Consider the following 24,480-nt stretch of genomic DNA (forward strand, 5'->3'; position numbering starts at 1 on the left):
CTTATATCATCCTGGATATATATTGGCGATAGACATCTCGATATGATAATTGTGTATATATATATTAATGAGAGACCTATTTGACTTTTTCTCTCATTACCTATATACACATTATAACGGGATTGGATACCCCGCCCACTAAGTGACATCCTTGTAATTTTGCTTGATATCGTCAATTGCGTAGGAGTAAGTCCCGCCTATCCTGTGATGTCTTATTGATGCATTGTAAGCGGCGAGTAATGTAGGTGGTGTTTCGGCGGTTATTCCCCGCCCCTCTCCCTCCCCGCTCACGTGACTCAGTGATGATGTACTTACCACGTGGGTTGTAGGGAAGTGGATTGGTCGGCATAGTTTGCTGACAGCTGGGCGGGCTTTCTCGTCCGGACCAATGGCGAGTAAGCGCCGGGGATACGAACCAGCTGATATTGGTCTGCATAATTATGTACCGGCTACTTAAGGAGTTGGAGGTATACCTATGGTTGTTTGCATTTGCCCCTGACGACGGCGTCTAGATACGCTGAAACGCGCGTCGGGCTTTCTTATTTAATTTTATTTAATTTAATTGATTTCTTCTCACCATGCACTGGGGTTGTGGGTGTTAGCACTTTGGAATTTGTAATTCTCTTTAGTCCCTCGTTAGATGGAGTAGTATGGTAGGCATTGGCATTTTGCTTTGCTGAGGTAATCAGGGATCCTTGGTAGGAATCTAGTTGTCAGTATGAGGTACAGATAGAGAGATTAGGTTACCGTAGACTGTGTGTTTTATATATACATAGACTGAGTGTCTTGGTGTTTAAAGATATACACACACTGGGTTTATATCCTCTCTTCAATCCTCACTTCTGGGTTACCCCTGAGAATTACCTGCAGCTGTGCTATTGCTATGAAGTCCACCTAACTCTAGTATCTATTTGATAGGAGACTAAGTGTTTTTAAAGCTTTACTAATAAATATTTTTTCTTTTAACGATTTAGCGCACTCTAAAGGGTTGTACCACTTTTTCCCGGCACCATACCCTTTTGGGTATATGTGTCGGTGAATTAGTACTTTTTCTTTTCTTTTTTTCAATTAAATCAATTAGGGTTACCCCCTGTGTATCAGTACAACCTGTTGACTTGCCATGTTTTTTTTGATTTTGGGTTACCAATTGGAACCTAAATCGACCTATAGACTATCAGCATAACATGTAATTGCTGTTATCCAGATACTGGCATTTTACCTACTTACAGTCATAATACTTATATTCTGATCACATTTTGGAATTCTCCAAAATCTCTGCTGATTCCTTTTAAATACTTATCAGTAGGATATTTTCTATTGTTACTATATATTTGCACCTAGTGTGTGCTATATAATTGCTATACTGTCCTATGTTCATGTGCTGGTTATTAATTCTATGTTTTAAATAAATTGTACATTATTTATATTTTTATTTTTAAAGAAACTTGGTATTAAGGCAATTGTTAGTTTATTATTATTATTATTATTATTATTGCCATTTATATAGCGCCAACAGATTCCGTAGCGCTTTACAATATTATAAGAGAGGGGATTTAGCTATAAATAGGACAATTACTAGAAAACTTACAGGAACGATAGGTTGAAGAGGACCCTGCTCAAACAAGCTTACAGTCTATAGGAGGTGGGGTGTAAAACATAATAGCACAGGAAATAGCAATCAAATAAGGTGGGAGTGAAGCAGAGCTGGAGGAGAGAGTAGAGTGCTGCCCTTTAGGAGAGAGCAAGAGACAGGTATGTGAGTTAGAGGTTACTCAGGGAGGCCATAAGCTTAAAAGATAGAAGAATAGGGGAGAGTCTGATGGCGGTAGGCAGGCTGTTCCATAGGAAGTGAGCCGCCCGCCAGAAGTCCTACAAGCATGAGTTAGCCGTACGGGTGCAAGTAGCGGACAGGAAAAGGTCACGGGCAGAGCGAAGAGACCGAGAAGGGGCATACCTATGGATCTGTGAAGAGATATAAGAGGGGCTAGAATTGGTCAATGCTTTATAGGCATGGGTTAGCATTTTGAATTAACTCCTATAGGATACAGGAAGCCAATGTAAGGACTGACAGAGGTGTGAGGTGTGAGAGGACCGACTAGAGAGGAAAATCAGTCTGGTGGCAGCATTCATCTCAGACTGTAGCGGGGCGATACGGTTTTTGGGAAGACAAATTAGGAGAGGGTTACAATAATCCATGCGGGAAATTACTAGAGCTGGACAAGCTCTTTGGTACCATCTTGCGTAAGAAAGGGGCGTTTACAGGCTATGTTTTTAAGATGGAATCTACAGGATTTGGTAACATGCTGGATGTGAGGCTCAAAGGTGAGGCTAGAATCAAGTATAATGCCAAGACAGCGCGCTTGCACGGATGGACTGATGTGGATACCACTGACTTGAAGGGAGAGCAAAGAGGAGGATCAGTATTAGGAGGAGGAAAGACAAGGAGTTCCGTTTTAGAGTGATTTAGTTTTAGAGAGCGGGAGGGCATCCAGTCAGAGATGGAGGAAAGGCAAGCAGTGACACGTTGCAGGACGGCAGGGGAGAGGTCTGGGAAGGAGAGATATAGCTGGGTGTCATCAGCGTACAGGTGGTAGTGGAATCCAAATAGGGCAATAAGTTTGCCAAGAGAGGCAGTATAAAGAGAAAATAGAAGGGGACTGAGGACAAAGCCTTGGGGGAATTGTGATTAGTATTTTATAAATAATAAACATTATGATTTGACACAGTTTTACAAGGTTATTCACTGAAGTGAGAATTCAGAGTGGTTGAAAGTGAATTTCATATTTAAGGTCAAAATAGCTGATGCTTTCAGTTTGGCTACTTTGGCCTTAAATGTGAAATTCACTTTAGATTCTCACTTTAGTATATAGCGTGTTAGTGTTAAAATGATTTGTTCAACGCTTAGCATTGGTTTAGCTGTATTTATATTTTACAGGCCACCCCTTTCATATCACAGTTTTTGAGGATCATATGTGGATTACTGATTGGCTTCACCCATCAATAACAAGGATGGACAAAAGAAACAAGGGAAACATGGTACGTCTCCAAGGCAGCATGCAAAGACCATCCGCAACTGTGGTTGTTCATCCTATGGCCAAACCAGGTAACAATTACTAATGCACAAACCTGCTTCTTTGGTTTTGTAAAAACAGGCATTATACCTCAATGACCTATGTCCTTAGTAGAGCTGAGCAAATTGAGTATCATGGAATGCAGATGTGTTGTTTTTTTAAATTTAGATCTCTTTCTTTCTTTGACACTAGAACACCAGACACTGTTCCCTAAATAACCGATATAATTTAAACTATAATTTTTAGAAACAAATGGTTAGGGTTAGGGGTCAAAAGATTAGCGGTAAGTTACTGTTCAACTGTAGTGAACTGCAATTCCTATAGTTTACGACCAAGAAAAGACTGACTGAGAGCAAAGTGTGTTAGTGCTCAGTGTTAGAGTACAGCATTTTACCTACACACTCAGGCTGCAGGATTATAGTATAAGATACATCCTCTGGAAAACGACTCCATTAATGTCAGTATTCTTAAAGTGAATCCGACCAAAGCTGTTCTGCATAAACACTAACATGTAGAACATTGGGAACAATGCTATTTCCTAGATCCATCAATAACAACTTCTAGATAAAGTTCTCTAGAATAACACAGAAGCCATCGTCCTATAGCAGCATGGCATAACACAGTGTGCTGCTGTCTGTGTAGGATTTGTTATCTTTGAAATTAGACCCAGACATAGTTTGGAACAAAGATTCGTCACCACTATTCTCTTAACTCAACAAGAATAACAGCATTTTACGCTGAATTCCAAGTGACAAATACATACTGAAAAGGTATGTTGTAATTGCCCTTAAGATTATTTAACCTAGGGCAACAGCTTAGACTAATCCAAAAAGTGCAATGCTACTCAGAGAAAAAAAAAGACAGACAGACAGACAGATAGATAGATAGATAGATAGATAGATAGATAGATTTTTGTCAAAAAGCTGGACAAGCTCTTTTAGTTTGGGCACTTGCAAATGAAAGAGTCAATCATAGGTAGACAGCATAAAGAGCCTTTGTGTGCACTGAAAAGAAAGACAAGTAAACTATTTAACAGTAAATAACCAACAAATTCCATAGAACAGAATAAACCCAATAATTCGCCTGAAGGGGAGTATATTGTTATTTCAACTATTTTCTAAAACATATATTTATGGCCTATTTGCTTTCTATTCTGGTCAAACTATGGTTAAAAGTAATGATTTAACAAATGTTTAAACTTTGAGAAAACTGTTTTTTGTTTTTTATTAACCTATGCATTTTCACCATAAACGTACTAGCTAACCAGTGGTCAGTTCCATTGCCAGAAATGTGATATTGCATGATCCACTTCCCATGTGCTCACAATTCTGTTTATATCAACGACCTAGCGTTTTAAAGGGTTTATGTGTTCGTGTTATTATTGAAAGATATGATGAATTATGCCAGCATACTCTACTAATGCCAGAGTGCTTCAGATAGTCAGGAAATCCCTCTGATAGATAAATGAATGGTAACGGTGACGCTATGCTGTTCTTAGTGGTGGGAAAGGCCAAATTGTAGCAAAAAAATTCTAACTTGAATTCCCTGTTACAATTTATCAATAAGCAAACATCAGTTGAACAAATTTTCAAGTTTCTCTCACAAGATATCTTAACTGTTCTAATTTCATTATCCTGTCAGATTGCATTTTTATAGTTATGTATTCATGCTGTTTCAAGGGGAACTGTCACTTCTCTAAAATTTACGCTGTTGCAAATCACCTATAACCTTTTTTTTATGAGATGCTCTATTTTCTCTTAGACTTATTTTGAAGGAACACTATAGTGTTAAACTATTTAGGTCCCCCCCTTTTCTCCCACGCCGCAGTGGTCTCATTATGGCTGCCTCCCCCTTCCCTCCATGACTGAGATCATCAGTCTTCATGACCTCAGCCAATCCAATGTTTTCCCATTGGAAAGCATTGGGAGGCTATTGCACATGTGCAGGATGATGCAGTGCTGTGCCAATCAGTATCTCCTTATAGAAATGCATTGAATCGTTGCATCTTTATGGGGATTGTTGAGAGTCTTCATGCAGAGCGTGGGGACGCTGAACTTAGTGCTTTACAGTGTGCAGCACCTGAAATAGGAAGCACCAATAGTGCCGTCTGAGTCACTGCCACTAGAGGTGTTACTAGGCAGCAATGTAAACACTGCCTTTTCTAAACTGGAGTGGTTCTGGTGACTATAGGGTCCCTTTAAATATTTACTATATAACTTTATATTACAATTCAGACAAGGAAAAGCCAGGACAAGCATTGCAAATAAAGAGAACAAAAACAAGCAAACATTGTTTACTTTCTCTTCTTCTCAGTATGCTTTCTCTATGCTGACTTCTAGGTGCAAAGGATAGTGATTGACAGAGAGCTAAGATGGAAACACTCAGTTACAAGTCAAAAATGTGTGGATTTAATTCGATTTTTTTAATTTTTCACACTTAAAAAATACATATTTGTTAATTAGAGGAATAGTAAACATAGTATTAAAAATCCTGGCATTTGACAGGTCCATTATGTAGAAAGCCTTTTAGCCCGAGCATGCCTTACATGGACTTGTATTAAGGAGCATGGGTGATCTACATACAAACAAGATCATCCACATATTTCTATTCTTTTTTTTTTTTTTGCCTTATCATGAAATGTGATAGCTTTTTGGGTGCACGCATATTTCGCTTTACAAAAGAGTAGATAGAAAAGTGTCCTCATCCATTTTGGAGTGGCTCCATGGCAGTTGAATCTACCATCATACAGTTGTCACCTTTGCAGATCCTAGAGAATCTAAGATCTCGCGCCAATGAAAGATCAAATGACTTCTATAGCTATTTTAGGTTGCTGTTTTATTGATGGCAATCAAACATTCTGCACACAATATATCAGGATTCCAGCAGCATCATACATTCCCAGCTCATGTGCCAAATAAATAGCTTAACTGCACAAACATTCATGTTCTGCAAAAGTCGGTACTAAACTCCACCGGTCTATATTTATACAGTAGTTATAGTTCTGAAGTCTAGATTTTTACACAACTCTGATATATTGGAAATTCAATATAAGAGGATACAAGAGGATGTTTTCCACAGTGGTGATTTCTGCTTACACACCGCTCGCATTCCCACTATGTGAATGGACACCATACAACTTTAAAATACAGCATTAATACATCTGGCCAGAGGTCACTCAAACAATGGCTTAACCATGAGGTAGCTAGGTATGTTCATCTTAAGGAAATGGTTTTGGTGCATAGAGAAACCGCAATGTTTACATTTGGGCAGAAACATGTCTCTAATTGACTTCGAATGGAAACACTTTTTCATGAAGACCATCCCAGCATGATGATATCAAATACTATGAATGTTTCTTATAGAAAAGCATATAATTTACTGCTTCTCTACGAAATGCATCTCATTGGCTGAATGCAATGATTGGCTCACAGGTGCCATAGGTGCCCAATGATTCACTGTGAGAAGCATTGGACTGGATTAAGGTGGAGCAGCTGTCCAGTGGCATTGGATTGCAAGTGAGTCTAAAGGCTTTTTTGCAATTTTTTTGTTCTGCGTCTAAACAAAAAAAAGTACATTCTTAAAAATAAATATACGGTATGTGGGTATGGTAGAAATCAAAAAACAAGGTTGACTCTCTCTATTATGCCTAAATAAGGTACTCTGTCATTTAGGGTCAGGTGGGACATTAAAATATCAGAATATACAGAAAAAATATCAGAATATACAGGATGTCCTCATCGCGACCTGCAGTATCTGACAATTAGTGTAGACTAGCAATCATTATTCAACAGTCTTACCTTAAAGGACTATTGAGTTGTAATTGTCAAATCCCAAAGGCCACCATGTGTCCAAAGGCTTTACCTGCAGATGCCTGTCTATTGACTTTGCCAGGGATCCACCCATCTATTAAAATATGTCATAGGGTCTCTCTAACACATTATGCATATTTATCTCTATCAAGCCTCAATTTGTACTATTCCTATACTGATGTGTACACATGAAACCGAGAAAGGCTGCACACACCAAAACAAACATATTTTATAAAAGTTCTACTGTGATGCATAAATACAATATGCAAAATTCAGTACAACGGACTTCAACCTAGCCTGAAAACCCATAAAGTTTTTTTTAAAACATCTTAGGACTGTGAACAGGGCTGCGTTAAACTGATAGCAGCCTTGGTATGCTGCTTTCAATTTATTAAGTAGTTCCAATCATCCTAAGTGATGAGTGGATTTGTGGCTGGGGAATAAACAACTTATCACATTAATTCCAGCTGAACAAGGCATCATGGATTTATGGAATAAGGGTTTATGTGATACTATTGGGTCCCAAGACCAGTATGAGAGGCTCCTGGTTGGTGGAACTTCTTCCTAGTCACTGGGGAGCGTACATGTAGCTGTTGACAGTATCTCTCAGCTGAACAACTGCATGTACCTTGAATTTATTGAATATTTTTAATATTATTTGTGTTACATTTAACTTTTTCTTTTCTTTTCTTTTCTTTTCATTTTGAACAAAGTTTCTATATAATGCCTTTTAAAAAAAAATAGGGATAGAGGTGGTAGCCTTTTTTGTAATTTTCCTTTTAAGTTTGGTTTTAAGAACTATGTAATTTTCAATAGAAGATAAATGCTCATGATTAATAAACACTTTTGATTTTATTCCTATATTCCTTAATTTGGAAAATTGTATCTGATCATTATATAAAGGCATAAAACATATTGCCTAATTTACTTGAACAATATGTCTTTTAATGTATTTATAGACCTGATTTTGTGAAATAAATAACATTAACAATGATCAATAACATTAATTTTTATTTTTTTTAAATCCAGCATTTATTACTAGCCTTTGTTCAGTCATAGTGAAAGCAAAACTAACCAATTTTAGCTTACATACAAAAGGCAAGAGATGCAGACACACTCAACCCAAGTGTGAACAATTTTATGTTGTCCTGTACGAGAGAATCAGATGTATGATGGAATTTTTCAGAAAATGTATCATCTTGGACAGATAAACAGGAGTGCAGGGATGGAGTCTCAGATTTCGAAATTCCAGACGGCTGTCCTCAACTCTAGGCCGCTGTCCTTTTACCAACCGTGGAATTACAATCAGCCTTTAACAACAGCTGGGGAAAGGGTGGCATGGTAAAATCTGCCATAATCCACACTGTCATCACGTCATTCGTGTTCCTTATTTAAGTATTAACAAGAAGCACTGGAGATAACAGACAAACTGCCTTATTACCATTGTCCATTAGCATTTAAAGTGTTTATAAAAAGCATTGTGACAGATCCACACACACAGCATGATAGTGTTTGAAATGCTGTGAAGAAAAGTATGTTAAGAGAGCACAAGGGAAATGAATAGGTCACGGTAATGCCCTGGTGTAAAATGTAATTCTCAACAAAAAAATGAACCCATTGGACTAATGCTCTTGGCAAAATACTGATTACCAAGAATGGCGGCTAGACTGCTGTCTATTTTGATAGTATAGAGTCATTGTTGAAACACAATGTCCTATCCATCAAACCTATTGTGAGACTGTATGATATCTGACCTGGGACAGAGATAAATCCTTATTGTGGCCATCTATGATATCTCGTTTCTGTTCACCAAAGCAAAATATTGAGTTTGAAAAGTGGCCAAATTGTGTCAGAGTTCCTTTTCAAAGACTCTGAATACCATGCACAAATGGTTTAGCCTAATGTATTCTGTGTGAGTTTTACATTTTACCAGTGACTAAGCTAATATTTTATTATTGGCATTTGGCAACTAAAATAGATCATCTCTCTGTTGTCCTTAGCAAAGGTGAGCAGATACATTTCACTAGATTTTATTTTTTTATGGGTTATTGGAGAGAACCTAAAATGTGTTAAATAAACTTGGTGATTTTTTTTATTTGAATTTTCTATACATTATTTTTATATATGTTTTTATTTTTATATTCCCGCGTCACAAGAGACATCAGAATACTGTATCACATTCTCATAGACATGATGATAGACAAGTTTCGCTTACATTTCAACATGCAATGTGGGAAGGTTTTTTGGATAACAATTGTGCAGCTATGCTAAAATATCAGCAGAGGGTATACAAATATAGTTATTAGATACTAAATAGAGAGCTGATGACTTAAAACATAGTATCATGTAGCCTTAAATTGATAAGGCTAGTTTTGGAATTTTCTACACATTTAACCCCATTCACTGCCAAATACCTATAGCTGATAGAAAATGTTGTGTAAATACATTTGGCAGTGTGCAATCAGTTGTTGATTTTTTTAATGTCTAATGATTTGTCAATGTTGCACTGCAGCATATTTGAGAATTCTCAATATTATATTCTTTTGTCAGATTTAATTAAAAAAAAGGAAATCAAAGGAGTGATTCAAGCACCATAACCGCTACAGCCAGCAGTAGTGTAATGGTTATGTTACCTAAAATGTAGTAATGCTTATGGTAGCCTGTGTTATCAAACTGTTTTAGAATGTTTTGAAAACTTATCTGAGTCCTTCAGGCTCTCACACTTGGTCCATCTTCTTCTGAAGGAAAAGCCAGATGGTACTATTCAGCTAAACATGGCTGATCAAAGGCTGCTCATTGGCTCTGAGCACTCAGTTGATGCTCTCAGCAGATGAGCACGGCCCTCCATGCACCTGCTTAGCTAAGTTACATTTGCCAGATTCTCCTGCAGGAGAAGACTAGAAGTAGAAGCTTGAACTGCAGGTTCCCAGCGAGACAGAGGTGAATTGTTAAACAATACTAAAATGATTTGAGAAATCACATGATGAAAGCGCCAGAGCAGGCTCTTCGTACCATAACCACAATAGCACATGTAGTTGTTATGGTGCTTGGACTGTATTTCAAAAATCAAGACTTAAATGTTTATTCACTAAACATGAACAAAACAAATAAACAGAAACTGCTCAATACAAAGTGTATACCATTAAATTAAAAATAATCATTGACAGCACTGTGCTCCAATTATCAAAATTACAGTCCTTAGCACCAAGAAGATGGCTTCTCCCTGGAGACTGGCCAATCTTGGTATAGAGCAAGACAATACACAGGAAAAAGGGAGATATGGCAAACTATGAAGGACACAACAATTACATATTGCAATATTGTAACCACTAGTGCCTGGTCAGTGATTATTAGTTGCAATCACAAGCACAGGATATAATGTAACATTGACAAAAATATTGTAGACTCCAGCCCCCAAAAATATCTTTAAATGGACACCAATCAGCATCACCAATCTTGAATTCCTATAATGCTAAATGCTAATGCAAAAAATAATAGTGCAGAACGATTATATGTTTCAAATAAAGTGCTAATTTAATATATGTAACTCGAATAAAGAAATAAATAAATCAAATCCTATTGATGCACGTGATATTCTGTGCTTCATTTTTAGTTACATTATGATTATTATACGAGTTACATATAAAACATATTTTTCTCTGCACTATGTCACCAAGTTGTGGTTCGATTAGTTTCCATACCTTACCTATTTATGGTCTTGTTAATTAAGAAAAATGTAATAAATATTACAGTATTTTAATAAAACAAAGCACAATGATAGAACTATTCTGATTGCTAATAAAGCAATGATATAGATTTAGTACATAATTAAATAAACAATTTGTCAGAGATAATTAAATTGTAAAATTAAAGCATACCTTCTACAGTTGAAGTTTGAACAGCTAAACATGTAAACAGCTACAAACACACTACTTAGTATTTCCAAGCGAGCTGACTCCCACTTATCTATAACGTGCTTAATATTATCTGCACTTTTATAATCCATTATAAATCAGCCCACATTTGATTATTAGCACACCTTTCTGTTAACTTTTTGAAACGTGTTCTATTGTAATTAAAGTTGCATTCTTGTCAAAATGGATGGTGGTGATTGGCTTGAGAATGCCGGGTTAGCCCAATCTTCTTAGCCTATCAATGACACACAGGTTGGACAAAATTGACACTGATAACATGGATGTGTGAATTTTACATTCTCAAGGCTGCTGAGGAGGAGGTGGTCTCCAGGTGTCATGGAAAGTCAGTTTATCTTAAACTGACTCTAATGTGCTGAGCATAAAACCATGTAATGGAGCTCTCAGACTCTGCGCAACATAAACATTTTATAATATGGCAGCTCTAGCACTGAATGAAAACAACAATATATTAGAATAGGCATACAGGGATGGATTTTCCATTGGACAGAATAGGCACCTGCCTACAGGCAACATGTCCTCTAGGGGGAGCCTGGCATGTAGAGTTAAGCACCTGGAGGTTTGGCCGGTGTCCTAATTTTAGAGGGTGTAAAATTCAGTGCTGTCCCAGCTACTCCAGAGGCTAGATAGGAAGTTGAAGGGGTCACTTCCAATCTGCCCACTAGTAGCCTCTCACACAGGAAATTCCTTGACTAATGCACACTGCATATCACAGGACAATACTAAGTGAGGCACACAGTTTAACCATTTTTGGAACTACATGATCAATCATAGGAGGTTTCAGTATTTTGGAAATACCCACCCAAACTCCACATACCTGTAATATAAACACCCTTATTCCCTAAACCTAGATTTAACCCTTTCAAAACCTAAATTTATGTAGTCCCAAATGTGAAAATTTAAAGCCTAAAACAAAAAAATACCATTATCCTAAACCTTAACCATTAAAGGATGGAGGCAATTGTACAAGTTCTTAGTGACCAGACCATTTTAAAATGTTCTTACCGTTAAGGACGAGGGCTGTTTTTACATGTCTGCAGTGTTTGTCTTTAGCTGTATTTTTCCTCTTACTCATTTACTGTACGCACGCATATTATATACAGTTTTTCTCACCATTAAATGGTCTTTTTAAAGATTCCATTATTTTCATCATATCATATAAGAAAATATATAAAATCTGATGAAAAAAAAACAAAAACACTTTTTCTAACTTTGACCCCCAAAATATGTTACGCATCTACAACCGCTAAAAAAAACACCTGTGCTAAGTAGTTTCAAAATTTTGTCCTGAGTTAACAAGTTTACATGTTGACATGTTCTTAGCTTTGTTTTGCAAGTTATAGGGCTACAAGTACAAGTAGGACATTGCTGTTTCAAAATATATATTTTTTTAAATTTATCAATAGTGACATTGTAACACTGTTATCTGTCATAAATCTCTGAATCACACCCCACATGTAAATATTTTTTTTTAAAGTAGACAACCCAGGGTATTCAATATGGGGTATGTCCAGTCTTTTTTAGTAGCCACTTAGTCACAAACACTGGCCAAAGTTAGCATTTATATTTGTTTGTGTGTTAAAAAATGCAAAAAAAAACAATTATGAATGCTAACTTTGACCAGTGTTTGTGACTAAGTGACTACTAGAAAAAGACTGAACATACCCCATTTGCAATACCTTGGGTTGTCTTCTTTTGCAAATGTTATGCTATCATGGGGGTAAGTCTCATTCCTGTGCTACCAAATGCTCTAAAAGGCAAATTTTAATGTGAAAAAACGGAAAATCAAGCCTTATATTTGACCCTGTAACTTTCATAACACTATAAAACCTGTACAGGGGTGGTACTTTTATACTCTGGAGACTTTGCTGAACACAAATATTAGTGTTTCAAAACAGTAAAACGTATCACAGCAATGATATCATCAGTGAAAGTGCCATTTGTATGTGAAAATGCAAAAAAAGTCTCTTTCACTATCACTATCTTTCAATATCATCGTTGTTTTACTGTTTTGAAACACTAATATTTGTGTTCAGCGAAGTCTCCTGAGTAAAACAGTACTCCCCGTGTACAGGTTTTAGGGTATCATGGAAAGTTACAGGGTTAAGTATAGTGCTAGCAAATTAAATTATCTGGACTTTTGGCCTGGGCTGTCAGGCAGGTCCCGCAAATTGCAATCAATAAAATGACTTCATTATGTAAAAATATTACATAAATATGCACTTGGAATTTAAGTATATATTTGTATATTTATTAAATTATTTATGTAATTTATGGATAGATATATATATTTTGTATTTGTATTTATTAATATATACATATATATATATATATATATATATATATAAAATTTCATTCTAAGTGTATTTTGATATAAATATATATTAATATCAAAATACAGTTAGAATAAAATTACATATATATATATATATATATAATTTTTTTACATAGTTTTTTTATTTTTTTTAATATTTTTTATTTTTATTTACTTATTTATATTTTCTAATAATATATATACAATATATATATATTATATATGTGTGTAATGTAATTATAAGTGTGTTTTTATATGTATATATTGTTTTTATATGTATATATTAATATAAAAATACACTTAGTATGACATTATATATATGATATATATTTTATTTTTTTATTTCTAACATATTTTTATTCTATTTTTCAGAAGCAAGGAGACTGCCTGTCAGCTCAGGCAGTCCCCCTGCAGGCAGATGCATGGGCGGCTATTGCAGCCATGTGAACGCTCTTTCAGAGCGATCACATAGCCTGTGGGGCCTAATTTGCCAGGGGGGGGGGGGAAATGTCTGGGATGTCAGGCAATACCCCCAGACCGGAGCAACACCAATCACAGGTTGGGGAATGGCGGCGATCGGGTAAGTAATAAGGAATGCTGCAGACGTACTAGGTATGTCCGCAGTCCTTAAGGACCTTTTTTGTCGCATATACCTAGTACGTCTGCGATCCTTAAGGAGTTAAGCGCACCCACACATATTATATATAATTTTGTTCAGGAGATATAGGGCATTGATTTCACATCATATATTTAGATATGAAACAATTTTAAAAGTATAAAATCGAAAAAAGTGTGAGACATTAACCCCTTAAGGACACATGACATGTGTGACATAATTCCCTTTTATTCCAGAAGTTTGGTCTTTAAGGGGTTAAGAAATGTTGTTATTTTCCAAGTTCTCCATGGCATTTAAATTGTAATAGTCATACATAATACTGTTAGCTTTTACTGAAATAAAATACACATATTTGTGTTCAGCGATGTTTCAAGGGTACAACAGTACCTCGCATGTACATCTTTTATGGGGGGGGGGGGGGGGGGAGAAAGTTACAAGATCATATATAGGGCTTTCCTCCTTTCAGTTTATACACAACTGAAATTTGCCAGATTGCTTTGCTGGATCCATGTCGCTATTAAGACCGTATGGCAACCCAGGAATGAAAATTACCCCTGTCATACCATTTGCAAAAGTAGACAACCCAGGGTAATCCAAATGGGGTATGCTCAGTCTTTTTAGTAGCCACTTAGTCACTTGGCCATAGTTAGTGTTCATATTTGTTTTTTCACACAAAAACTGCCTGTCCACTGATTATATCATCGGCATTATACATTTTACTACTCTAAACACTCATATTTGTGTTCAGCAATGTCTCATGAGTACAAAACTTCCCCCATGTATAGGTTTCTAGGTTATTGGAAAGTTACAGCATCAAATATAGGGCTTGCAAATTAAATGATCTGGCCTTTTTTTTAATTCTAAGTGTATGTACACTTATATATAAATATATATTTAAAACTTTTATATTAATAAATTCATTACTACTTGAACCATAGATGACCAACATTGATTTTAGTTTTTAGATTTCTTTATCATCACTTCATTATTATTAAAACTATGTTTTTTGTCTGCTGTACCCCCTTCTACTACTTTAACAACGACAAATGTAAATTGTGTTAGCGATGAACTGTCATGTGGAAAATTCTGATACCTGACCAATTAGGATTTAAACTAACAGCTGATCCTGATGAGTTCATCAACTAAGAACACATTTTCATTCATAAAAAGGTGCCAGTGTGCTGAGCTGTGGAAACAGACCTCATGCACACATCGTTTGCTCAATAAAGACCCTGTGTAATGCGGACATGGAAAAACTGATAATGCCTCTGAAACAACAGCAGGTAGCCTGGGATTTACTTAATCCTGTCTCAAATATGTTTTTATTTACAATGTATTTTAGGCACACACAGGTATATCATTTATGAGAGTTTTGTTTTGTAAGCTTATCATGTCATTACACTCAGGGTTCTGTGCACGTTCTCCCGAAATAGACAATAATGCTCAAGTGAGTCATTGTTTTTCTACACACTTGTAACTACATTACAGACATAATCTTTTATAGTGTTCGAAGGATGGAATTAGAGAAGCCAGTTTGTTTTGATACCCTTCATGGATTGAAATGTATTTCTGGCTGGGACATAAAGAATGGATGGGGGAAAGGACTGTTTTAGATGCCTTGATGTAGTACAATGAAAGCTTTAGTGTGCTGACAATATAATCTAAGAATATTTGATATGTGTTCAGATATCCTGTTTTGGCACAGCTTTATTTTGCCGGAGTGTCCTTGTTCATCTACTTTGAAGACCCTGGCTTTAGACTTGGCTTTTGTTCAAAGTGAAATGTGTCCGCTTGTTAGAACAGTAACACTTTAATTCAGCAGTTAGTTTAAACTTAGTCTCTGTGTTATCATAAAACATATACCAAATTATGTTACAGTCCACAAGGCACCCAACTATAATAAAAAGAAAATAAGATGGTTCTTTAAATGTCTACAATTACCGACTGATCCTATTATACCTCTAATTCCTTTTATAACGAAAAAAAAAAAGCTGCGCGGCTTACTAAAGATGAGTACTGTCAATATATAATTGCTAGAACAAGAAAATGTGATGTCTCTGTGTCTCTTCCAGTTAATTCAGAGGACATCTTTCAAATTAGAAAGGCAAATGTTGTGTGTAATGAAACTAAAACCTACGAATCCTTCGTCCACGGTCCTTTACCTCCCGACATCCATGAAACTGGAAAAAATGAAGATAGTTTGGACGCAGAAGGGTTGGTAACTGAAATCGTGGTGACAGGTAGGATCTGCTCTAATACAACTTATAATAAGTCCTGACATGTTACCAAACAGAAAAAATCATTCACTTTTTTCAGTTCTCACCCATCATTATTCCTTTATTCTCCAGTGTAATGAATGCTGTCCTGGAGGAGTATGGAATTCCTGGCTCATAATGTTTTTTTTAAATTTTCCTATAATTTATAGCATAGTAACATGAAATTATAAGAATCCCTCCACATGTGTTCACACGGCTGATACAGTGAAAATATAGTTGTTGTTTTTTTTGTGGTATAAAGTGTCTTATGGTACTTTGCTCGTAGTAACATATATCGATTGTATCTTTTATCTTGCTTTGCTTTATAAATAACCTGCCTTTTTATACCATGACTTAAAATGTTAAATCCTTATACTGTAATGTATACACTTCCTGATACCACCATTTCAGAGACTTATTGATTTGAAAGTCATCTGAGAAACCATTTTGATGCTCGATGAGATAGGGTTTGTGGTCTCAGATTGCTGATGGTTACTATGGAGTCAGGAGAATTTAAGTTCAGAGCCACTCACAGCATATTAGCAGACCAAAGTGATAGCATTTGTGGGCTGTGGATTTACATATCCATTAGACCACAATTATAATGTTTTACAATGCACACACAGCTTTGTAAGATCTTCATGATACAATGGTTATAGGATACGGCAAACTGAATGTACAGATCAGAAAATACACGGGAGAGGAGAGTGATTAAATATTATTTATATATGCTAAAGTGGTCTAACACAACTATGTTCATAGTAAGAATATTAGAGATGTTGAATCACGCTCTTTTGATTTCTTCAACACATATAATTAGAAAATAATATTTTAAAGGATTAAAGGGTTTACAAGTATTTACCAGATGTACATTTAAGAGCAAAAGAAAAGGTATGCTTACAAACTATGTTTGATATATTAGTACTCAGAAATACCATTACCCTTACAATTTACTAGATTTACTCTATCTTTAAAGCACATACTAACACTGGCATAACTTATGTTATCTGCAATTTACATTTTACAGATATCAATTTTGGGGAATTTACTTACTTCAGTTGAAAGTCTTCAATCACTTTTTGATCTCAACAGAATTTGAATAATATATATTTTAAGGCAATATAAAGAAACACTGTTTTCACAACTTTTAAATGTGATGTCTGCTGCCTGGAAAACTACAATTTAAAAAGATTATCTATATTTACTTTGATTCTGGACCAGGCATAGGCAACCTTCGGCACTCCAGATGTTTTGGACTACACCTCCCATGATGCGTTGTCAGCATTATGGGTGCAAGAGCATTATGGGGGATGTAGTCCACAACATTTGGAGTGCTGAAGGTTGCCTATCCCTGTTCTGGACAAAGGATTTATCTTTTACATTTTCATCTTACCAAATAATATTTTCAAAAATGTATTTACAAAAGTTAGAAAGTTCAAAATTGAGGGAAAAGCACAATATAAAAAAAAAAAAAAAAAAGGAGATGGATACTATAATTTAAAAATATAAAAATGAATATCGTTATATATCGACATTGGCTACAATGCTGTTTTAATCATAGAAACATAGATTGGCAAGAATAAAAAGTAAATTATTGTGAAATAACTGAAGATTAAAAACACACACACATATAAATATTGCCATTAAGTATTGAACGTATTGTCTACACTTGACCTGAAAATAAGGAAAACTAATGTCATCTTAAAACTCGGTACATTCATATTATAATGATATTTTGAGTAATGATCAAAAGTAGGGTAAATGACATCAAAACATATCAATTTTGTTGGCAAATTAAAACCCCTACAGCCTCAATTTAATATTAATGCCTAGTCTTTCCAAATTATTTAATATTTTTGGATATACTTTTGAAATTATATATATATAAAAATAAAATAGAAAATATTACAACATGAAAATTGTTTTCATAACATTCAATAATTTTAAGTCTATCCAAAAATATTAAATCATTTGGAAAGCTTATCGGACAATATTAAATAAAGGACTATGTTGACTACTGAAATGGAAATTTCAGTTTGATATTGTTACAGGTAATTTACTCAAGTTAACTGATATTTGCCCATTTGTATATGTATACAGTACTACAGTTTATACACAATGATTTTTGTGTTTTAACCAGTAGACATCTTTGTTTTTGTTTGCCTTATAAAAGTTCAGAAACAGCAACACTCGATGAGAATATATTTACAACTTATAAAAGTATGTCAAAGTTTCCTTCAAAGCTGATGGATAGAAATAAATATGCAGTTTTAATCTTTGCTGTGCAAAATATATCTATATTCATTGCACTTATGAAGTAAATTATTTTTGGTATCAAAACACCTTTCTTTATACATTATAAAATGTCTTTATTGATGATTCCGTAAAATAAATGCCATTGTGAATATTTGCTTACTTCAAACTTTTACAATAAAACTATAATATAAAGTAGTAGACATTTATACAAATTGCAATATTTTTTTTTTTATTGGATGATTACTTCCAGAGTTTAATTTGTGGCATTTTTTTTTTTAAACAAATATTTTGAAAATGTTATAATATCTTATTATCTTAATCTTCCATAGTAATGGCTTTGTAAACAAAGTTGTAGTGAAGTCCTGATGAAGGATTCCTTAATTTGGTAAATTATCTAAATAGAGCCTCTAGACAAAATACTAAAGACTCCTTTTAATTTAAAATGGAGATAAATCAAAATGCAGAAAATGTATTATGAGCTAATTTGCTATCAGTGTTGCCTGTTATATATGTATAACTCAATGCTTAGGGCTGGTAATGCTAGTCAACACTTGGCTTGTATTAAATGGTGTACTTTATTATAGTAACAAAGTGTCATGATATAATCCATATTACTACTTTTTTTTTTTAATTTAAGGTCACATTGCACACGCACCTGTCATGCTTTTAATTCTCTGTCTGGCACATATGTGCGGCTATATATTTTGTTTTCTAAACAGATGAGCGTCCCTGCATGGAAAGTCACTGTGATATCAATGCTCATTGTGTTCTATCAGAAGTTAAACCAAAATGCCAGTGTCTGGAAGGCTTTGATGGAAATGGCCAGTTATGTGATGGTAATGATATTGTTGTTATTTCCACCATAGAGGTATAACAGTGCCCTGCAATGCTTCATCCACTTTATGCTCATTTTGACCAAGACCCAAATTATGTACACAGTGTGAGCTTGATGACCCATTATTAGATTAACTCAGGGACACATTCTTTCAAATTCATTATGCAAAACTCCGTTGTCAGACTCTTCCCCTTGTCAATATAGTCTCTAGATTACTGGTGAATGCAGTGCCATTATGGTAACCAACTTATTTATGGGGTCTGACTAATACAAGAATATTTTACAGTCAGCGTGGACCCATTGAAAATAGCATAATAACTAATTAAGGTTCCCAAACCAGGAGGATTAGTCTCCATCTTAAATAGGAACTGTCACTTTCCATGATTTTTGAAATTATGTTTACTTATCCTCTTTATTTAACTTATATGTATTTGTGAGGTGTACACTAAACTTTAATGAAGGACCCCCATTTTCGTCAATCATTGTTACAAGCCCCATCCTTTGCACATGGCAGTCAGCATGGAGAAAGCATATAGAGAAGAGGAGAAGTGAAACAATGGTTCTCATTCCCATTTACAGTGCATGCCATGGCTGTGTTTAGACAAAACTGGATTGTGATATAATTTATTACATCTTTAACATGAATTTAAACGTAAATGGAGCAACACATGAAAAGGTTAACACAAGCTGCAGGTAATTTCACATTTCAGGGGTTTAAAGTGGCCATGGTACTTGGAGGCTGTATATGCGGTGTTTCAGTATGATATGCACACACAGGTATAGTTTATGTTTCTGTAACTCCACCTTCATCAATGTCATTAGTATGTCATTTGCCAGCCTGGAACAAGAGTTGTGGGCTTGCTAATGTCAACAATGTGCATATTCTATACACAGAAGGTCATTCATTGGCTGAGTGAATTCAGCTCTGCAGAAGCCAGGTGGGGTTAAGCTGCCTTTGTGGGACTGTTGGGGCCCAGTGAAACCCTGGTAAGAGGACAAACTATTGCAAAATTGGGAACAGTGCCAGGGTACTCATAGCCTGATAACCACTACAGTGGGCTGTAATGATTATGATGCTTGGAGTAACCCTTTAATTACAAAGGAATCTGTGAATATTAGTTATGTATATATGAAAATTACATCTGTAATATTGCAGGAAGTAATATACAGAGAACATTATATATATATATATATATATATATATATATATATATATATATATGAGTTTATTACTTGATTTAAAAAACTTGTCAGCCATAAATGCAATTAAGCTATTTTTACCACTTACCACTTCTCTTATCTTTTAGATATTAATGAGTGTGCACTTCACATTGCTTCCTGTGACCAACACCATGCTGAATGCATCAACACCGAGGGTGGTTACATCTGTAAATGTAAGGATGGCTTTATAGGAAATGGCCTTAAATGCATTGGTAAGCACATTATTATACTACCTACAAATGCTGTTTAGAAGTTAGAAAACTGCCATTGTAATTTTGTGCTAATACAATGCTCGGTAATTTTGCCAGATTAGTTGTCTGGTGGCTGTTCCCTTCATGTTCTTATAGGTACATGAATGGGTTAGTACTTGGCAAAAGAGAGAGGTTCCTGGCTGTTAGCAGATGTAAACAAACTGAAGCAGCCAATAGGGCAAGAACACTTCTTAAGACGGTCGGAGTGATGCTGGTTTAGGGGCCAAGTAGCATAGAGAGACAGCATAGCTAATTTCCTATATTCTGAAATTAAAGGGGAACCATCACTTGCCAATATTTTAAAAATTATGTTTACCTACCTCCTTTATTTAATGAGTATATGTTTGCGAGGTGTGACATCTAGAACCAAACACCTTCATATCCTGCAGCTGGTCGCCTCCATTTTAGCTCTCTGCCAGTCATTGTTATAAGCGTTGTCTTTAGCACCTGGCAGGCAGCATAGAGAAAGCATACAGGTAACAGGAGAAATTAAACAATGGTTTTATTTCTTCTCTGCCTTTTGCAATGTGTGCACTAGCTGTGTATTGTATGCTTGTTTCTAGCTGCTGTTATATTGCCTCATTCTGTTTACTATCATCACTTTGTTACTTTGTGCAAGCATTTTAAGTCACATTCATAATGTGACTGTGGTGATTGATATGCATCCATCTCAAATTCTAAACTAGCAGCGAGTCATCACCAACAGGAGATCAACACTTCAGAACTGTTTATGTGGCACATGCTTATTATTGTGCATGACTTTAAATTCAGCATTTTAAGGTATTCTGGGAGACAATGTATGCTATTCCTGGTTGTTGTAGGTCTTGCCCCAGCCTATATCATTTATTTTGTTGTGACCCATGTCATCTAGCACATGATATCACTATAATATTTTCAAGTGAATGAGCAAATGGATTAACTACAGACCCACTTAATAGTTCATTGAACTATAAATTAGCACAACAAGAAATAGTGAAGATTTTTGGCTTCAAACTAGAACACATTATTAAACTGATCAAAAGTATTTAAAAGGTTTCCTTCCTAATCTGGGGAATACATTTCCACAATTCCATTTCTCACGTCAATGTCTTTACAGTGTAATGAATGTAATACTGACTTTGGATCAATGGGTAAAGCCTTAGATCACGAATGCTTATTTCTGCATTTTTAGCCTTTATTTTCAACAGCTCCAGAAAACTAGACACAAACGGCACAAGGGCATAGATTTATTGGAAATCATTCTTATGAATAAAAACTCAAACTGACATTGACCCAGTTGTACTACTCATCAAATAACTCTGATTTTGTTGAATAGTCATGAAGGTCATTGAGTTGACACTCCGCAAACATTTAATGCAATTTCAGCATAAAATCTAGAAAATAAATACATTTCGATTTAAATTAAAAAATGCTGCTGATGACACTGCTATTTGGAATGGTATTAGCTTTTGAAATGCAAATCAAAGATATGTTGTACTTTACTTATATCACAAAAGTCTCTTAAAACATAGAACAAACTGTTAATTGAATAGGTTACCACTTGCATTAAGGGTTATGCAGAAATCATGAAAATAGTGAAAACAGAAGCAGCATTTTGCAAGTGTAGTTTTATTAAAGATTAGATCCATCATTAGAAATATTTAGGGAATCCTGGAGTACGGAAGTAATCTGACTATATTAATTATAATAATTTTCTACATACAAAAAAAGATACTCAGGTCAGAAGGTATAATATTTTTTGGGAATCTGAATGTGACGAATAGGATTGCAAAGCTTATATTCCTCACATGCATCCCCTTAAAACAACAATCCAAGCACCAAAACCACTTCAATGCTTAAAATGATTTAGAATGGTTTGACGTCTAACCTGCGGTTTGTTGGGCACCAGACCTTGCCTCAACTACTGACGAAGGAGAGTCAGAAGCTCTTAAAGACTTAGCTCAAAACAGAGGATTACAAGACTGAAATAGAGGAGGCAGAGAGCAGCACCCAGCAGATCACAGGAAAGACTTCAAACAATTCTAAAATGGTTTAACTGCATACAATAAGGGACTTTGACCATTTGTGCACCGTAACCACTAGAGTGCGCTATAGTAATGATGTGCTTGGATTGTTCCCTTTAACTTGGACCCATAATCGTCTTATTGAATTTCTAAGACAAAGAATTCTGGTTTAACTGTGTGGTTGAAACAGAGACATACAGGTTTATTCACTACAGTGAGAATTATCGAGAAGTCAAAACATACATGAAATGACTTTGTAAAAAATAGCTAGTGTCATTTTTATAATTTTGTGCCAATTGCAATATGACTAATTCTTCATCAACAACTATCCATTTTAAACATTATTTATAAAGTTAAGAAATTACTACTTTATCTTATGGCCCTTTATTCTAAAGATTAAGGCCCAATCAAAATCTGTCAGTTTACCTGGGACTTGGAGCCAGGTACACTGTAAAGTGACCAGGGCCAGGTACACTGTAAAGTGACTGCTGTGGAACCTGGGCCACCTATGCATATATATATATATAGCAATTACCACTACATATATATGCAGTTCTGGGCCCTCGCTACCTTGTCCTGTGGAGAGGGGGCCTAGAAGTCTGATGCTCCCCTCCTGCAGGTGCAGCTTCCTGTCATCGTCTGTCATAACACCATGAGAGCGTTCCGTTCATTGCATTCCGTTCAGTCTATAGCAACCTGCGGCAATGCTCACTCAGCTCGCAAGAAGAGATGACAGGAAGCTGAAGGAAGGAAACATCAGACTTCTGGGCCCTTCTCCACAGGACACAGCAAAATGTGCCACTGAACCACCATGGAAACTACTCTCCTCCTCCCTGACCACAGGTAAGTGGCAGGGAGGGGGGAATACACTAAATCATACTTTAAAAAAATCCCCAGTCACAAGACACTGCATCCACTACACACACTACACACAGACACTACATGCACTACACACACTACACACAGACACAACATGCACTACACACAGACACTGCATACACTACATGCACTACACACAGACACTGCATACACTTCATGCACTACACACTGACACTGCATCCACTACATGCACTACACAGAGACACTGCATCCACTACATGCATTACACACAGACACTGCATCCACTACATGCACTACACACATCCACTGCATCCACTACATGCACCAGATGCACTACACAGAGACACTGCATCCACTACATGCATTACACACAGACACTGCATCCACTACATGCACTACACACACTACACACATACACAATATGCACTACACATAGACACTACATGCACTACACACAGACACTGCATACACTACATGCACTACACACAGACACTGCATCCACTACATGCACTACACAGAGACACTGCATCCACTACATGCATTACACACAGACACTGCATCCACTACATACACTACACACATCCACTGCATCCACTACACGCACCAGATGCACTACACAGAGACACTGCATCCACTACATGCATTACACACAGACACTGCATCCACTACACGCACCAGATGCACTACATACAGACACAGCATCCACTACGCACACTACATGCACTACACCCATACATCGCATTCACTACATACAGACACTGTATCCACTACCTGCACTACATGCCCTACACAGTGACACTGCATCCAGTACATGCACGACACACAGACACTGCATCCCCTTCACACACTACGTGCATCCAGTACACTTTACACATTACACAAACACAGACAATGCACCCACTACTCAGACACTGCACCCACTAGACAAACACTGACACTGCACATACTACACAATAAATACAGTAATTCATACTTTAAAAAAAAAAATCACCCCTCACAAGACACTGCATCCACTACACACACTTCACACAGCCACTGCATCCACTTCACACACTACATGCATCCAGTACACTTTAC

At 36.0% G+C, this 24,480-nt stretch overlaps 1 protein-coding gene across 2 annotated transcripts in view; it reads left to right on the forward strand.

Moving 5' to 3' along the window:
- The window catches only part of EGF (epidermal growth factor), a 129,292-nt gene that overhangs the window by 87,176 nt on the left and 17,636 nt on the right, over window positions 1-24,480 (forward strand). For both annotated transcript variants that reach the window (XM_063458350.1, XM_063458351.1), the window contains exons 14-17: window positions 2,936-3,103; window positions 15,815-15,982; window positions 18,973-19,089; window positions 20,396-20,521. In XM_063458350.1, coding sequence (XP_063314420.1) covers window positions 2,936-3,103; window positions 15,815-15,982; window positions 18,973-19,089; window positions 20,396-20,521 — 579 coding nt within the window. The remainder of the gene's footprint in view (window positions 1-2,935; window positions 3,104-15,814; window positions 15,983-18,972; window positions 19,090-20,395; window positions 20,522-24,480) is intronic.

This window comes from Pelobates fuscus, chromosome 6 (genome assembly GCF_036172605.1).
Source record: "Pelobates fuscus isolate aPelFus1 chromosome 6, aPelFus1.pri, whole genome shotgun sequence".
Taxonomy (NCBI): Eukaryota; Metazoa; Chordata; class Amphibia; order Anura; family Pelobatidae; genus Pelobates; species Pelobates fuscus.